Source organism: Penicillium paradoxum, assembly GCF_028828445.1.
Source record: "Penicillium paradoxum strain IBT 22861 chromosome Unknown utg000005l_segment0_segment0, whole genome shotgun sequence".
Taxonomy (NCBI): domain Eukaryota; kingdom Fungi; phylum Ascomycota; class Eurotiomycetes; order Eurotiales; family Aspergillaceae; genus Penicillium; species Penicillium paradoxum.
This window is the reverse complement of record NW_026643183.1, coordinates 523,846-539,171: the sequence shown is the minus strand read 5'-3', so window position 1 is coordinate 539,171 and position 15,326 is coordinate 523,846. Positions and strand designations below refer to the sequence as shown.

At 49.7% G+C, this 15,326-nt stretch overlaps 8 protein-coding genes across 8 annotated transcripts; 4 read left to right on the top strand and 4 right to left on the bottom strand.

The window, feature by feature from the left end:
* Positions 1-353: 353 nt before the first annotated feature.
* N7457_005244 (CaiB/BaiF CoA transferase family protein) lies at positions 354-1,913 on the bottom strand (the record flags this gene model as incomplete). Its single annotated transcript, XM_057176289.1, has 6 exons — positions 354-496; positions 552-1,226; positions 1,279-1,376; positions 1,428-1,603; positions 1,662-1,733; positions 1,779-1,913. The coding sequence occupies 6 exons, from the start codon at positions 1,911-1,913 to the stop codon at positions 354-356; spliced, it is 1,299 nt and encodes a 432-aa protein (XP_057030591.1).
* A 335-nt stretch (positions 1,914-2,248) lies between these two features.
* Positions 2,249-5,836, bottom strand: N7457_005243 (uncharacterized protein; the record flags this gene model as incomplete). The annotated part of the gene is made up of 8 exons (XM_057176288.1): positions 2,249-3,514; positions 4,173-4,391; positions 4,455-4,584; positions 4,648-4,759; positions 4,824-4,970; positions 5,018-5,257; positions 5,311-5,415; positions 5,467-5,836. The coding sequence occupies 8 exons, from the start codon at positions 5,834-5,836 to the stop codon at positions 2,249-2,251; spliced, it is 2,589 nt and encodes an 862-aa protein (XP_057030590.1).
* Positions 5,837-6,195: 359 nt separating this feature from the next.
* On the bottom strand, positions 6,196-7,091 carry N7457_005242 (enoyl-CoA hydratase/isomerase family protein; the record flags this gene model as incomplete). The annotated part of the gene is made up of 2 exons (XM_057176287.1): positions 6,196-6,637; positions 6,694-7,091. 2 exons carry the CDS (start codon positions 7,089-7,091, stop codon positions 6,196-6,198), a joined length of 840 nt encoding a protein of 279 aa, XP_057030589.1.
* A 295-nt stretch (positions 7,092-7,386) lies between these two features.
* N7457_005241 (uncharacterized protein) lies at positions 7,387-8,873 on the top strand (the record flags this gene model as incomplete). The annotated part of the gene is made up of 3 exons (XM_057176286.1): positions 7,387-7,456; positions 7,525-7,936; positions 7,988-8,873. The coding sequence occupies 3 exons, from the start codon at positions 7,387-7,389 to the stop codon at positions 8,871-8,873; spliced, it is 1,368 nt and encodes a 455-aa protein (XP_057030588.1).
* A 581-nt stretch (positions 8,874-9,454) lies between these two features.
* N7457_005240 (S-(hydroxymethyl)glutathione synthase) lies at positions 9,455-10,030 on the bottom strand (the record flags this gene model as incomplete). Its single annotated transcript, XM_057176285.1, has 1 exon — positions 9,455-10,030. One exon carries the CDS (start codon positions 10,028-10,030, stop codon positions 9,455-9,457), a length of 576 nt encoding a protein of 191 aa, XP_057030587.1.
* Positions 10,031-10,711: 681 nt separating this feature from the next.
* Positions 10,712-11,307, top strand: N7457_005239 (IQ calmodulin-binding motif-containing protein; the record flags this gene model as incomplete). The annotated part of the gene is made up of 3 exons (XM_057176284.1): positions 10,712-10,786; positions 10,836-10,910; positions 10,969-11,307. 3 exons carry the CDS (start codon positions 10,712-10,714, stop codon positions 11,305-11,307), a joined length of 489 nt encoding a protein of 162 aa, XP_057030586.1.
* A 2-nt stretch (positions 11,308-11,309) lies between these two features.
* Positions 11,310-12,261, top strand: N7457_005238 (uncharacterized protein; the record flags this gene model as incomplete). Its single annotated transcript, XM_057176283.1, is given in 4 exon segments — positions 11,310-11,441; positions 11,461-11,787; positions 11,840-11,985; positions 12,054-12,261. 4 exon segments carry the CDS (start codon positions 11,310-11,312, stop codon positions 12,259-12,261), a joined length of 813 nt encoding a protein of 270 aa, XP_057030585.1.
* An 802-nt stretch (positions 12,262-13,063) lies between these two features.
* N7457_005237 (uncharacterized protein) lies at positions 13,064-15,283 on the top strand (the record flags this gene model as incomplete). Its single annotated transcript, XM_057176282.1, has 1 exon — positions 13,064-15,283. One exon carries the CDS (start codon positions 13,064-13,066, stop codon positions 15,281-15,283), a length of 2,220 nt encoding a protein of 739 aa, XP_057030584.1.
* Positions 15,284-15,326: the final 43 nt, after the last annotated feature.

The window sequence follows — 15,326 nt, the reverse complement described above, 5'->3', positions numbered from 1 at the left end:
CTTCACATTGCAGCTGCATCGTATATGAGGCGATGAAGCACCTTGAGGTCAAAGGAACGCCCTGGTCATATATCGACAGTGCAGTAGTCAAGGACTAGATAGAGAAGCCGCTAAACCTTTCAAAAAGCCGAAGAAAACGGAATCAAACACAAAGACAAACTGGCAAAGGAGAAGCAGAAGACCTCGATTGGCTTCTGCAGGCCTAGATCACTTGGAAGATCAGCAACAATCCTTCGTACCTGGGAGGCAAAATCCAATCATATACGCCGTACTCCGTATAATGGCAATACTGGATCTGGAGATGCATAAAGAAAAGAGCCCGGGGCATTCCAAAACCAAATACGCAGTATGGATCACACAATACCCTGTGCGCGCATCACTGCGATCTCACTTGGCGAAAATCCCATTTCCTTCAATGTGGAATCGGTATGCTCCCCAAGACTCGGCGGCGACCGTCGGATTGCAGGTTTGGTTTCACTGAATTTGACAGGGAATCCTACACAATGATCAGCATTCAGTGACATGGCAAAAGTCTCCGGCGAGGAACAAACCCAGTACTCTGATATGCCCCGACACTGAGGCTCCGTGGGGAATACTATGCACCATGTCCCTGGCAGCGGTTTGTGGGTGCGAGAATACTCCTTCGATTTTGTTGATAGGGCCATATGGCAAGCCACTGCCCTCCAATCGAGCGAGCCAGTCGTTCGTCGAATTTGCACTGATGATCGGCTCAAGTATTTCTTTGAGTTTGGTCCGATTTTGGACGCGAGAGCTGTTGTCAACAAACCGTGGGTCTGTCACCATATCCAGTCGCTGCACCAACCGACAAAGTATTTGAAACTGATTATTGTTCGTAGCACCGAGAACCAAGTGGCCGTCCTTTGTCTTGAAAGCTTGATATGGGGCGATACTTGGATGTTCCGTCCCCCATCGTTCCGCATGTTCGCCCGCGTTCAGCCATGACATTGCCACGTTAGATAGCAGAGACACTTGGCTTTCGAATAGGGATGCGTCGATTTTCTGCCCGCGGCCGGTATCTCTACGGGAGTAGAGAGCGGCAAGGATAGTCCCGTGCAGGTACAGACCGGTGCTCATATCAGTGAGACCAAGGCCAGGTCGTGTTGGGGGTCCATCACGCTCGCCGGTGATGTGTAGCATACCAGCCTCAGCTGCAGCAATGGCGTCGTAGCCGGCACGATGGGAGTATGGACCACTTGCACCGTATCCTATATCCAACTTAAGACCAATGTTCATATGCCATCGCGATGAAAGACTAACCAGAGACACTTGCATGGATGATCAATGGATTTATCTCTCGCAGTCTATCGTACCCAATCCCCATGCTATCCATCTTTCCTGGGAGAAAGTTATCCACGCTGTATCAAATTAGTAGCGCAGTGGTGATTTTGAGGCCGAGAACCACTGACATTACATCAGCCGTTTTGACAAGCTCGAATAGGATATCGCGCCCTTTTCCTTGTTTGAGATTCAATGTGATTGACCGCTTGTTTCGATTAATCGCACAAAAGTATGCAGACATATCTTTGTCGGTGGTTTTCCAAATAGGGTCCTCTTTTGCCGTTCGCCACAAGCGAGTGTCATCCTAGAGATAGTTGGTTTTGAAAGAAACATAGTGACTGTCTCAAGAAGTGAGTACATACGCCTCCCTTTGGATTTTCAACTTTGAGCACCTCCGCCCCATAATCTGCCAGGATTTGTGTACAAAACGGTCCCTGGACGGTGTCAGTTGTGCATCATTGACACAATGATTCACCTACTGCGAGGATACGCGTCAGATCTAGGATCCGAATTCCTGCCAAGGGCCCTTTGGAATGATTTGCAGTGTGAGTGTAGCGGGACTGCGATTGATTCTTCAACAAGAATGAATCGAAATGCGTTCTGTGATACCTCATTATCTGTGTGGCGCCCATTGAGCGACAGCCTTTCAAAACAATTCTGATCAATGACATAGTCTATTCAGGTAGGTAGTCAAGTTTTGAGATTCGGATATTGAGTCACGGAGTAAAAAAGGAATCTCCTCTCAAACAACTTCCCCATGTTGATCTATAAACAGCTTCCCCGCATATTGGGATGGACCGCGGTAAATAGACAGCCCAAGGCAGCCGAAGTATGAATTAGATCTAGAAAAGGGCCGAAATTCACCGATATTCGATCTAGCGCTCATATCGTGACTTTTCAATCTCCCAGACCTCGAAGATCACAGTAGTTGGCCCAGTTGGGAAACATCTCAGTACGACTTTGGGAGACCAAGCACACGCTCTCCTATGTAGTTGAGAATCATTTCCCGGCTAACAGGCGCAATCCGGGGAATGAGAACTTCTCGAAGATACCGCTCAACGTGGTAATCCTTCGCATATCCCATCCCTCCATGCGTTAAGATCGCGCGCTCACAGGCTTCAAATGCGGCTTCGGCAGCCAAGTATTTTCCTGCGTTGGCATACTCACCGTCTACATAGCCTTGATCATACAGACGGGCAGCCTGGTAGATCATCAGACGCGCTGCTTCCAGTTTCATCCAGCTGTCTGCCAGAGGGTGTTGGACTCCCTGGTTCTGACCGATCGGTCGCCCGAACACAGAGCGCTCATTGGAATATAAAGCCGCACGACGCAAAGCCGCAAAACCGAGACCGAGAGCCTCTGCACCGATCAAAATCCTTTCTGCGTTCATCCCATGAAGAATCATTCGAAAGCCTTCATCTTCTTCTCCTACACGGTCCGCCGCCGGGACATGCCAGTCATCGAAGAAAAGAGAGTTGGTGTCAACAGCAGCGCGGCCCATCTTCGCGATCTCCGTGATCTGGACCTGAGGCACTTGCAGATCGGTGTAAAACAGGGATAGGCCTTGGGAGGGCTTTTTCACTCGGTCGCGGGGTGTCGTGCGCACAAGAATGAGAATCTTGTCAGCCCTCTGGGCAGTGGAAATCCAGACCTTTTGTCCCGACAGTATATACCCATCCCCAGATCGGCGTGCTGTCGCCTGTAGTTGTAAGGTATCTAAGCCCGTGTTTGGCTCCGTGACTCCAAAACAAGCCCTCTGCTGACCCGCAATGAGTGGAGTGAGCCACCGTTCTTTCTGCTCTTCTGTCCCAAACCTGGCAACTGGCTCCAGACCAAAGATATTCATATGGATAGAAGAGGCACCTGTCATTCCACCCCCTGACTCTGCAACGGTTTGCATCATCACTGCTGCCTCGGAAATCCCGAGCTCAGAGCCTCCGTATCGCTGTGGCAGACAAATGCCCAACCAGCCCTGGCGTGCCAATGCGTCGTAGAGCTCGGTCGGAAATCGATGCGACTCGTCTACTGTGGCCCAGTAACTGTCTGGGAAATCCGAACATATTTTGGCAATTGCTTCCCGCACTGTCCGTTGAGATTCGGATAGATCAGGGTCATGGCTTTGGAGAAACTCGGTCGCACGCGCGTGTAGCGGTCGTGATCGAATGCGGTATGATGCACTGGCTTTCAAGGAGAACATCCGGGGGATTGCTCCAATCTACTTGAGGTTAGATACATATATCTAAGCACGTCAATCTGATCTAGCTCCTTACACGTGGCAGAATCATGATGAGAGAGTGAGATGATACAACATACCTAAGTAGGGAAATCTCCCAAATAGCCGTATGCCACAACCCTATGGCCCCAGAGTTCTGATTGTACCGAGGAAGTAGAGAACGCCGAGAATGAGCGAGGTCATAAAGAGGGGTTGGGATATCCCAGTCTGTGCGTGGAACTGGACACCCTGATCGGGAGTCCGAGGGAGATCTATATAAAATAGCGGGTTTGCAGCACAAGTCTAAGCTCCACTGGGAATCGAATTCGTGGTCTCATTCATCTATGATTCGTCTTACAGCTTAGATGTGCTATGTAAAGAGAAAAGGTTTCTTCTCCGACCATCTTGTCCCAGGGGATCAGGAAGAACAACACCAAGTTCCCCGATGGGTTCCTCATTCCCCGAACACAGGCGTAAGAGAGTCGACTGATCTCCCTCGTTAGCCAGGAATCGATGATTAGTATCACTCAATCTGCCCACGATATAAGCCCGTAGTGGAGTGCCATCTCGATTAAATTCAACGGTATATGTCTAGCCACAGTCAGCACCTTGAATAGCAAGCCTTGGGCATAGCAGGTAGATATGAATGTGAGAGACTGACCTCAATGGTTGCCGGTCCTTCTGCCTCGTAGTCGAAGAAGGGAATCGGATCTAGTTCGGTGGATGGCAAAGCTTTGATCTCGGGATAAAGGCTCCCCTTTTCCGGGGGCGAAGAAGAGATACAAATAGCATGCTGATATGATAACACACCACCATTGGCAAGGATGAGTCCGTTGCGACTGGGGCCTTGGCGCAGCCGGCGAGTCATTTCAGTGATAGCCTACATAAAATCGGAAGGTGAGAAAAGTAGTTCTTAATAGTGACAAGAGGAAGGTGTACCTACATGCATAGAGTAGTTATTCCCAGCTCCCCCGAAGGAAGTAAGGCCGCCGAGCAGGGTGATAGGCTTTGGGGGGTCTGTAATAGACATTCCTAGGTGATGACACGCAAGTTTCGGTACAATCGGGAAGCATCTAGGTAGTAAAGCGTCAGCCAAGAAGCATCGGAGTTTTGGAATCTCTAGCTAAGCTGCATACGAGTAAAAATCATAGAGATCAATGTCTTTCGGCGTGAGTTGACTTGCACCGAGACATGCATCTAGAGACTTCGAGATTGCTGTGCTTTCAAAAAAGTTCGGCCTCTCCCAGACTGAGCAAAAGAGAAGATTCGAATTAGAGATTTTGGTCTTGGATCTAGATTTATACAAACCTACAATGATCACGCTCTGTGAACCCAGCACCACCCAGCGGGTAGATCCATTTGTCCTGTGGAATCTGAAGCTGGGTTGCGAACTTCGATGTCGTCAATATGCAAGCCGATGATAGATTCACAGCGTTGAAAGCATTCATCAAGAGCGGATCTGAGATGGGTAAGCCTTAATAGCTTGGAATGGCCGATGAGACATACATGGAGAGCAGATTAAGCGGTTCCTTTTAGAAACAGTGCCAATGGACACAGCGCTCTCGACTCTAGCACCGTAATTCCAGGCGTATGGATTTTGCGACGCAATCTGACTGAATGAAGCGTAAAGTGCTGCTGACTCGTTGTGGTTTTCTTGGAGTGACTGTTCACGGTGGGCTCGGAACGCATTTTCATAAAGTGGATATACATGGATCGGAGATCCCACAGAGTGAAGTCCTGCAATATCTAGTGATATAGAATATCAGTAGAAGTTCGCACCCTGAAAATTGGACACGAACCTTTGCTAAGCTCCATGTTGGTAGGGGAGAAAACGTCAGTTACACTTTGAGCTGGGAGAGTCCAGCCTGGAGGTGGCATTTTGCCATGTTTGACGCATGAGGCCACTGTTCACTCATCAGCAAGGCGCGAGGCCCCCAAGAAACATCTGCACTCACAAGAGGCCAGGGCTTCACCACCAGTAAGTACTGCTACAGTTATTTCTCCCATCGCAATTCGACGAGCAGCTTCGTCCAGGAATCTTGCTGGCATGTTTCCCCCATGTTCACTATATGTTTGGTGTTTTGGATTGACCCCGAGCTTTCTAGCCAACAATCCGGGTAAGTCCTGATAATCCCAGGTCCAAGTCCTCACAACACTGAGGCTATCGATGCTTTTTTGAAGTAGCTGGGCGGCCTCATCTGAGGTGGTTGCATCATTGATAGCAGCTTCAATAGCCTCTAGCATCAAGGATGCAGGCTCCTTGGCATCTTCAACCGCGAGAGATCGGTTTTTGATGTCAGCGACACCAATAATGACAGGCTGCATATTGTAAAATTGAAAAGAGAAATCCACCCCATTACTTTGGAATTGCAGGAATATACAGAAATACTATAGAGAGGGGTGGAGAGTCAATTGTCAACATCCCTCGGCCCGAGCAACACATGATGATCATAGATCGGTTTATATCTGCGGGGTTATAACGAGTAAGGCACACTACTATTGGCGTCGATTCATACACAAGTACCGGCCTAGTAGTAGTGTAAAAGGTCACATGTGGCAGTACGAAATCTGTTCATTGACTATGATAAGGATTGAGAACACTAGGATGCATTAAAAGATGGTCCATATATCAATATCGCCGGCCGATCTCTGGCTGGAACGCTCCTTTGATCAAAGTGGCAATCTCATAGACGCGATGGAGCCCATTTCGGCTTTGTTTTATTTGCGAACGCCTGGACTCCGATCTTAAAGTTCTCGCCCGCAACCAAGCGGTTTATGTATTCATGCCTGGTCCGCGAAGTAGCATGCTCGACACTTGCATTATCCCACGCCTCGCGTAGTCCCTGACGCGTTACAATGATGCCATCTGGAGAGAAATTGGTAATCTGGCTCGCTAGATCAAGACATTCGTCAACAACCGACTGAGAGCTTTGGGAGACTCGATTGATAAGCCGATATTCCAGCGCCTCTCTGGCCGTCAATTTGCGACCGGTCATCGCAATCTCAGAGGCGAGCTGAAGACCAACAATCCGCATTAACCTGGGCAAGCCTCCAGCTGCAGCATAGAGCCCCACTGCAACTTCAGGCAGGCCGAATAGAGCCTGAGGCGATGCAACTACCATGTCACTGGACCAAAGGTGAGCTCCAAAGACATAGCAACCACGGTTGGATCCCGAACGTACCAATTGAGGCATATCTCAAAGCCACCCCCTAGCGCAAAGCCATTTACCGCAGCGATCACGGGCTTCTTGCCTCTGCGTTGACTAAGGCCCATGAACCCCGTCGGCGGGTGGTTCATCACCGCGATCTGGGCCGCCGTCTTAGGCCCCTGGGAAGAAGCCTGTTCTGCCAAATCCTGCCCGGCACAGAATGCTTTGTCGCCAGCTCCAGTGACTACAGCCACTAGCAAACCGGGCTCATCGTCAAACCAAGAGAATATAGCATGGCCTTCCCAATGAGCCTCGGCAGGTAGTGAATTTCGTTGTTTCTCACGATTGATCGTCACTAGTAATATTTTCGGTCTGGGGAAGGACAATTGGAACACATTTGTTGGCGGCGGTGGTTGAAGAAAATCCGACATGGCGTTGCACTCCAAATGAGGTGCTGTATAGGCGGCACGCTATGTGGGGAGAATGCGGGGAAAGTTAGATCGGCTATATGGACAACGTTGGAATTTAGTCTCGGGGAACAGGATGAATACCCAGAGACTATGTTGTGCTAAGTGGGTACATAGTATAAAAGACAGTCGGTTTTATAACCTCTAAAGACAATGAGGGGAAGCAAAGATGCCTCGGAGGCTCGGCTAAGTCGCATGCCTGTATATATGCACACAAACGAACATTTCCCACTTGGGTTTAACACGCATCTTTCCGACCATGGCTTCTCAATCATATGTTTTAGGGGTGGGCATGACCCAGTTCCTCAAGCCACGTCGCACACGGGAATGTAAGTTCTTCAATAACGTGTACCAAGTACATATAGAAACCTAGGCTGACCGGGTCTTTTCCTCCTAGATCCAGAACTCGGCTATGAGGCAGCAGTCAAAGCTCTCATCGACGCACACATCACCTACGACGATGTACAAGCAGCGGTTGCATGTTATTGCTATGGCGATACATGCTCTGGTCAACGGATTATGTACCAGCTAGGAATGACCGGTATCCCAATTTACAACACCACCAATGCCTGTGCTACTGGATCGACGGGCCTTCACCTAGCACGTACTTTGGTCAAAGGAGGCCAGGCCGACTGTGTACTTGTCGTCGGCTTTGAACAGATGCGCCCGGGATCCATCAAGAGTGTATGGGACGATCGGCCCAGTCCACTAGGGCCATCAACCAAAATGATGGAGGACACTTTTGGGAAACACCCAAGTCCCCGAAACGCGCAGTACTTTGGTAATGCCGGACAAGAGTATATGGACAAGTAGGGTAGCCCAGCCCATAGCGAATAGCTTGTTACTGACCACGTGAATAGATATGGCGCCAAAGCCGAGGATTTTGCTGAAATCGCTCGAGTGTCGCATGAACATTCGCAGCGGAATCCATACGCCCAATTCCGAACTGCATACTCCCTGGACCAGATTATGGACCCGAAAACACAAATCCATGGACCCCTGACCAAATTGCAGTGCTCCCCAACGAGTGACGGAGCTGCCGCGGCAGTTATTGTATCGCAGCGGTTTTTGGATGCCCGTCCTCACCTCAAATCCCAAGCTATCCTCATGGCCGGTCAACAAATATTGACTGATGGCCCGCAAGTATATTCTCGGAGCGCCATAGACCTTGTCGGGTTCAATATGTCGCGTCAAGCCGCCCAACTAGCAATGAAGGAGGCCGGGGTGGGAGCAAAAGATATCAAGGTCTGCGAACTCCACGATTGCTTTTCCACCAACGAACTTCTGCTCCTCGATGCACTTGAATTTTCAGAGCCGGGAAAAGCGCATGAAATGGTTCGTCGAGGAGATATTACGTATGGGGGTCGCGGGCTGGTCGTCAATCCATCCGGCGGGCTGATCTCCAAAGGTCATCCTCTTGGTGCCACAGGGCTGGCTCAGTGCGCGGAGCTTACCTGGCAGCTCCGTGGTTGGGCCAACAATCGTCTCGTTCCGGGGACCGATGTCGCTTTGCAGCACAATCTTGGATTGGGAGGAGCAGTTGTCGTCACTGTTTATAAGCGAGCCGATGGGCAAGTCAGTCGTGCTGTTCCAGATGAAGACGTGAAGAAGATTTCCGGTCTTGGGTACAACCCGGCAGTGGAAGCTCGATACATCACACCCCAGGATGGTGAACGCGTCCGTAGCAAGACGAAGCACGATTACCCGCTACAAGAAACGGTAGCGAAGCTCAAAGCCCGCATATGACCCGAGACATGCAAGGACCAGGGCAGGCTGTTCATAGCATCATATGACGAGTTAAATTGTGAATAGGATCGGTTATTATGTAAATAACCTGGCATTTGAAGTTTTGGGTGAAATGTGATGAATTCGATCAGGACATAGCTCTCATCTTTGATTGAAAGCATCGGCTAGGGATGAATTCACAGCCATCATTTTGAGTAATTGTTCTACGAGGACCGTAGCTTGTATGATCCTCCCCTGTCTTCTTCGCGGCTTTCCCTTTAGGTACAGCGAAATAGACATGCGAGAGCCATAGACATGAACTGGAGCCTAAGGCCGTTCCAGTTACTTCATATCAATAAGAACAGAAACAGACCTGTGCTTCTTGTGATCTATCAATGCACCTACTCAACAATCTGATATTCACTGGCACATTGCAATTGAAGTAAGAAATCATTGTTGATTCGTGATCTCACCCAAGGACATTCCTGACAACATCCTAGCGCACCACTCCTTTTCATCATTGTCCCAGAACAGAAAGTTACAAACTATCTCGCTCAGCTACCATCGTAAAATACAATATCGCCAACGCCATAACACTTCAATTACAGATTGGCAAACCTGACGCCCGACTTCTGCGCAGTGAAAGTGGAAATCAGATCCATCAGAGCGGGCGAAAGAACATCGTACGTCTGCAATCCCACATCCTTGAATTTGGCTCTCACTTCGTCCATTTCCTTGGGGTGCGACCCCTGCTCGATGATGGAGGAGACGAACCCAGCGAACTGGGGCTCCTGCCAGCCCTTCTCATCGGACAATTCCACATGCACAAAGTCGAGTCCCTTGAAAGGATGGTCCTTCTCGATACGACCGAAGAGGTGAACCCCGCAGTCCTTGCAAGCATATCGTTGAATTATGGCTTCTTTGTCCACAATGAAAAGCTTTGATGCGTTTGCCGTTACCGAGACGGCATCACGGGGAACCACGCCAACAACAGAGAATAGAGAACCGGCTGGCTTCCAGCACTTAGAGCAGCCACATGCGTGATTGTGGGCGACGTTGCTTTTCAGGGTAATCTCCACCTGGTTGGACGCACAATGGCAGTGGAGCTTTCCACCGGCGAAGGTGCTAGAGCCTAGCGTAATGCCGCTGTCGATGAGAGGGTGGAGAGAGGGGGCCATGGCAAGATATGTGCAGAATAATAACGGATTGGTATAGTCAGAGCAGATAAAAGAATCAAAATGGGAATCAAGATGTAAGCGCGCAATTTATATGAGGAGGCCATATGTATAGCGCGATCCCCTCACTCAGGTTCTCCTCATGAGGGGTATCAGTTCAAAGCGTGATCGGATCAATTCATCCCGGGCAAGGTGGAACGGAGACACTATAGGTGGATATGATGCTATTTCGGGGATCAACGCTGAATGTGGAAATAATTTCCCCGTTGTCAAGGACTCGGCATCGTTACCGAGAGAATATTGTGAGGGGTCTGTCAATACATACCTGGGGTGTCTCCAATTCACACCGTATGCAAAGAGAAGAACCCGGGAACATACTGGAATAAGGTGGAATTGAGCTGGAAATGTCCTGTCATTACGGCGAACAGGATGGAAATGATCTGTCATATATTCTGTGATGATGTTGACGATGTTGACGATGTTGACAATGTTGACAATGCGCAAGAGAGCAAGAAAGGAGGAGAGCGGAAAAACGTAGCTCCATCTCACATTCTGTTGTTTCGATTGCTTCAGGTGCTTTGATCTCCCCTGAATTGATTTTGGCGGTGGACCCTTCGGCCTCCACTTAATCCTCTGAATCATATCTTCTTCTTTTCCCTCTCACCTACATCTTACCTCTTCTGCATGACCAAAATTCCCGACGTTGTGACGACCCGTCCGGGTGACGTCACCGAAGAATGGGCCGCGCGAACGATTCAGGTACACAGTAATCATGGCCCTGGAGTGCGGATTCAGGCTGATCGGTTAGAGGACCTATCGTGGTCATCGGACGCGACGCGAGCTGCGGGGGCTTGGGTTGGCTTCTTCCACACGTTGGGTTGAGGTATGAGCAATATTTTCTCGGATGGAATCCAGTCTCATTTGTTGTTCCCACCCCCTAGGCTTTCAGAGAAGCGCAATGGCATCAACTCTATCAACCCACTGGGCCTCATGTGGCTCCTGGTGAAGATGGCTTCAACCAAGCTCGTCGAAACTGGCAACGGGCGGTTAGTGTCGCGAGGCGCGCCGGCGGCGACGATCGCATTTCAACAGTTTCGCATTCTCCGGGGACTGGGTCCGAACGTAGCACGGAAATGACCTCGGGAGCAACCGCAAAGATGATGGATTTACAATATTTCCTAGAGATGGTTGATCTCAAACACCGACATGGAAGCAATCTGCGATGGTACCACAGCTATTGGCGCAATTCATCGTCGAACGAAAACTTTTTTTCTGGCTAGATATGGGTGACGGCAAAAACGTGCAAATCCCCCAGTGTCCACGAGAAAAGTTGGAGAAAGACCAAGTCCGCTACCTCACCCGCGACGAGCGTAGGGATTACCTGGTGACGGTCGACGAGAGGGGGGCTTTTCAGGTGGGCGAAAAATAATGAGCTGGTGTGGACAAGTACTGCACGTTTCAAAGATAGTCTTCAGGGCATTGTCGGCATCGAAGAAGATGTTCCTCAATTCAGTGGAAACTCGACAACGCTACAACCGGAATCCACCTCAAATCCACCATCGTGCTCTTCGTCATCATGTTCGTCGTCATCCACAACGGAGAGCCTTAACAGTGTACTTTCAGATCAAGACCCAAAACCTTTTACTGATGAGGAGTATAAGGCCGCGAAGCTGATGAAGAAAGTTGTGCATGCCAATCCGGCCGTTGCATTCAAACGACTTTTAGGCAAGTCCTCTAAGAAAGAAGACACATGGCTGTTCGTGAGTACAATGGAGACTTGGGGCTGTGAAATATGAACTAACCCATTTCTAGGTTGCAGATACCTCTTTTCGCTTATACATTGGCATCAAGAAATCAGGTGCCTTTCAGCATTCATCTTTCCTTCGTGGTGCTCGAATCGCAGCGGCTGGAATAATCAAGTTCGAAAACGGTCAAGTTCGAAGCTTGGCGCCATTAAGGTAAGCTCAATGTCGAAATTCAAAAATTCGGGTTTCGGAATTGATCATACTCATGCTAAGCTTCTTAGCGGTCATTATCGGCCTCCAGCCGCTAATTTTCGGGCATTCCACCACGCCCTACAGCAGCAAGGTGTCGATATGTCCCATGTTTCCATGAGCAAGTCTTATATCATGCTTGCTGGAATTCAAGGATACAGTAAAACAAAACGCAAGATGCATGCGATCCATGAAAGGTTCGAAAAATCCAAGACCAACTTGCATACATCGGAAGAGTGATACCCATTACGGGCTTTTTCATACTGTCCAACATCCAGCGGTTCACGGACAGCCCCAGGCCCATGAAGGCGGCCCCCCGGGCCGCAAGCCAAACACGATACCTCCAATCATTGCCGAGCATAGTGAGTGTTAGATATCTAGCCTTTCAACCAAATTCTCGCTCGTTTCGACTTCGATGGCCTCTCATAGTCTTCCAATGTGGAAGTTCTCATAGACCGAACATCCGGAGCCGGAATCAGTGTCGATAAAATATGCCCGCAGTGGTTTCGCCCTCAGTCTATGGATCTTAAAGGCAACGTTATCGTGCTTGAGATGCTCGCTGATGCAGCTGGGTGCGGTTTTCATGGATCCAAGGACCAAGAATTGAATCGAATTCAAATACGTACCACAGGAGGTTTGATGTGAAAAAGGCGCATTTAGCCTGAGAGAAAGCAAAACATATCGAGCGTCTTTGGGATGTGAAAACGTACAAACATGATATCTAAGGTACAAAAGTTTCAGTTTCTCTAAACCACATTGAATATTCACCCACATAACGTGGCACCTATGAATGTTGATTCTATTTCTGATATGATCCAGCTATAATTGGACTTTCGATCCTTTTTAGACAAACAGGGCAGGGACAAATCGTCGGCAATTTTGTCTCCAAAAGAGCTGCCTGAGGCCCCGGCCCCAGGCAGCAGGCGGTTGCCTGAAGAAAGGAACGGACATTGTGGAGTCCAGCTCTGTACCGGAAAGCTATATAACCCACGCTTGGAAGCTTTCTCATTTTGTGTTTCTCTCATGCACAAAGATATTGACAATGACAAAACGCTCAGCCTCCCCTGCCTTCGAGCCCAACGGTCGTGTCAAGCCGACACCTATTCAACCAAGCCCATTCAAGATCCTCAACTTGAATGACGGCGAGACCGTAAATCAAACCTGCATCCTAATCCATGGCGAATGTCAGGCTTTTGACTCTGCCGAAACTAATTTCGTTTCTGTCACGTCTGCGGACATGCTTCACCGAGCGCAGACTGCCCATCACTGGCCATTGAACAATGGCCAGTGGAGAGCACTTGCACTCCTTGCACCAGGAACCAATGTGATTACTTTCGATCTTCACCACGCGGGCGAAATCTCAAGTACACTGCGCGTGACAGTGAATTACATCCCCCTCCTGCAATTGCCACCCCTACATCTTGCGATCCTTGTCGCAAAGGATTCGCCTCTCCTCACGGATTGCCCTCCAGCTAAATATGGGGCCATCTCGACTGCACACAGTAGCATCGACGCAGCAATAGCCAAGCTCCGCATGTCAGCGTACATGTGGCAGGCTCTTACGGCAGAAGACTTTCGCCAAAAGGGGCTGGGGAGACGTTCATTTCGCCTGGAAGAAGAGTGGTCTCCTAATATGACTGTGCAAGCATCTCACCGAGCACATTCCCGCAACAGTCGGGACATGGGTACCGTTGCAAAAGTTCATATTATCCCGTCGGAGAAGACCGTTGCCCAGCTCAGACACGCTGACGTGGCGCAACAAAATCCCCACGGTCGGGATCGGGATGGCTTGCACCGGTATTTTGAAGCCGCACTCGCCAAGTTCGGTCCTCCCTTTGAAGCAAAGTGCCGCCCGGTGGTGGCCGGCATGATTTTAGATACGCATTACTCAACGGCCAAATCCATGATCCTGGGACATGCAGCATTGGGTTGCCACAAGCCAGATGGTATATCGCTAGGCATCTTTGGGAGTCACCTCACCTACTCTTGGCCACGGTTCTTGGAAGAAGTCCCTGCTTGTCTGACAGATATGTCCCTCACGGGCAGCACGGTCGGAAACGACAATGGTGAATGTGAAACAATGCGTGGCGCATGTTTTGTCGGCCAGGGAGCCTTTTTGCACGAGGTCGGCCATGCCTTCGGCGCTCAACACACAACTGGGATTATGGCAAGAGGATACAGCAAAGCCTGGGGAATCAACTTTGTCGCCCATGAGACAAACAACGACATTGAAAATGATGCGAAATGGGATCTACAAGAAGCGCTCAAATTCAGGCTCATGCCGCACTTCGCGCTTCCTGGAGATGAACACATACCAACTGCCATCCAGTGTGCGAGAGTGAAAATTCAGATTGATTTTGGAACCGATCGCGATGACACAATTCAGAACGACGATTCTCGCAACGAGGGTCTTCATGTGTCCTCCGAAGCAGGCCTTGCACAGGTAAAACTGCAGAGCGGCACGGACGATCCTATAATCCATGATTTCATGCATTCTCCTGAGTACAAGAACCAGAAAACTCTGCGGGTGGATGATATTCGTGGAAAGTTCGACCAAAGCAAACCTTTGACGGTTACCGCTCTTGGAATGAATGGAAACCAGCACATAATCGCAGACTTATGGACCATGCTCAAGGAGAGGCCATTCATCACGATCCCGGGCAGCAACATGATTATTCACAAACAATCTGTCCGATCTCAGCATGTTGAAGCTGCACAAGACTCCAGGGAGTTTGTCCGATGGGCTATGCTTCTCCGCCGCCGCGGCCGAGATAACCAGCTTCATCGTGCGACATCAATTGATCTCCGGGTTGGAGCGACGATGGACGGTGCGGTCGTATATTACGCCGACGGTAATTTTGCCAACTGTGGCCCTATGCTTGACAGGCACACCGGTCAACCGCATGTATTTGGCGGAGGCGAGTCAGAAAGACGCGACCTTCCCGTCAATCAGACGGTTACTCGAGTCAGGATCCGCAAGGATGACTCCGGGTGGGGGAGTTTGGCGGGTATCCGCATGAGCCTGAGCAATGGAGACGAGTGGGGTCATCTCAACGATTATAATTACCACGGCGATGGCGAAGAAGAGGACGAACCCGTCATCACGCTTGAGCCTGGAGATGGTGAGGCTATTGTGGGCTTCTACGGGCAGAGTGACACGGGATCCGGGTTCACACACGAGTTCGGCATTTTGACAGCACAGGAGGGAGTAGATCTACCAGACAATGTGTACGATTTGCCAGAATTTAGCAATGCTCAATGAAGATCTCATTTGTACTCAACAAGGACTGTGCCATAGGAGTTCG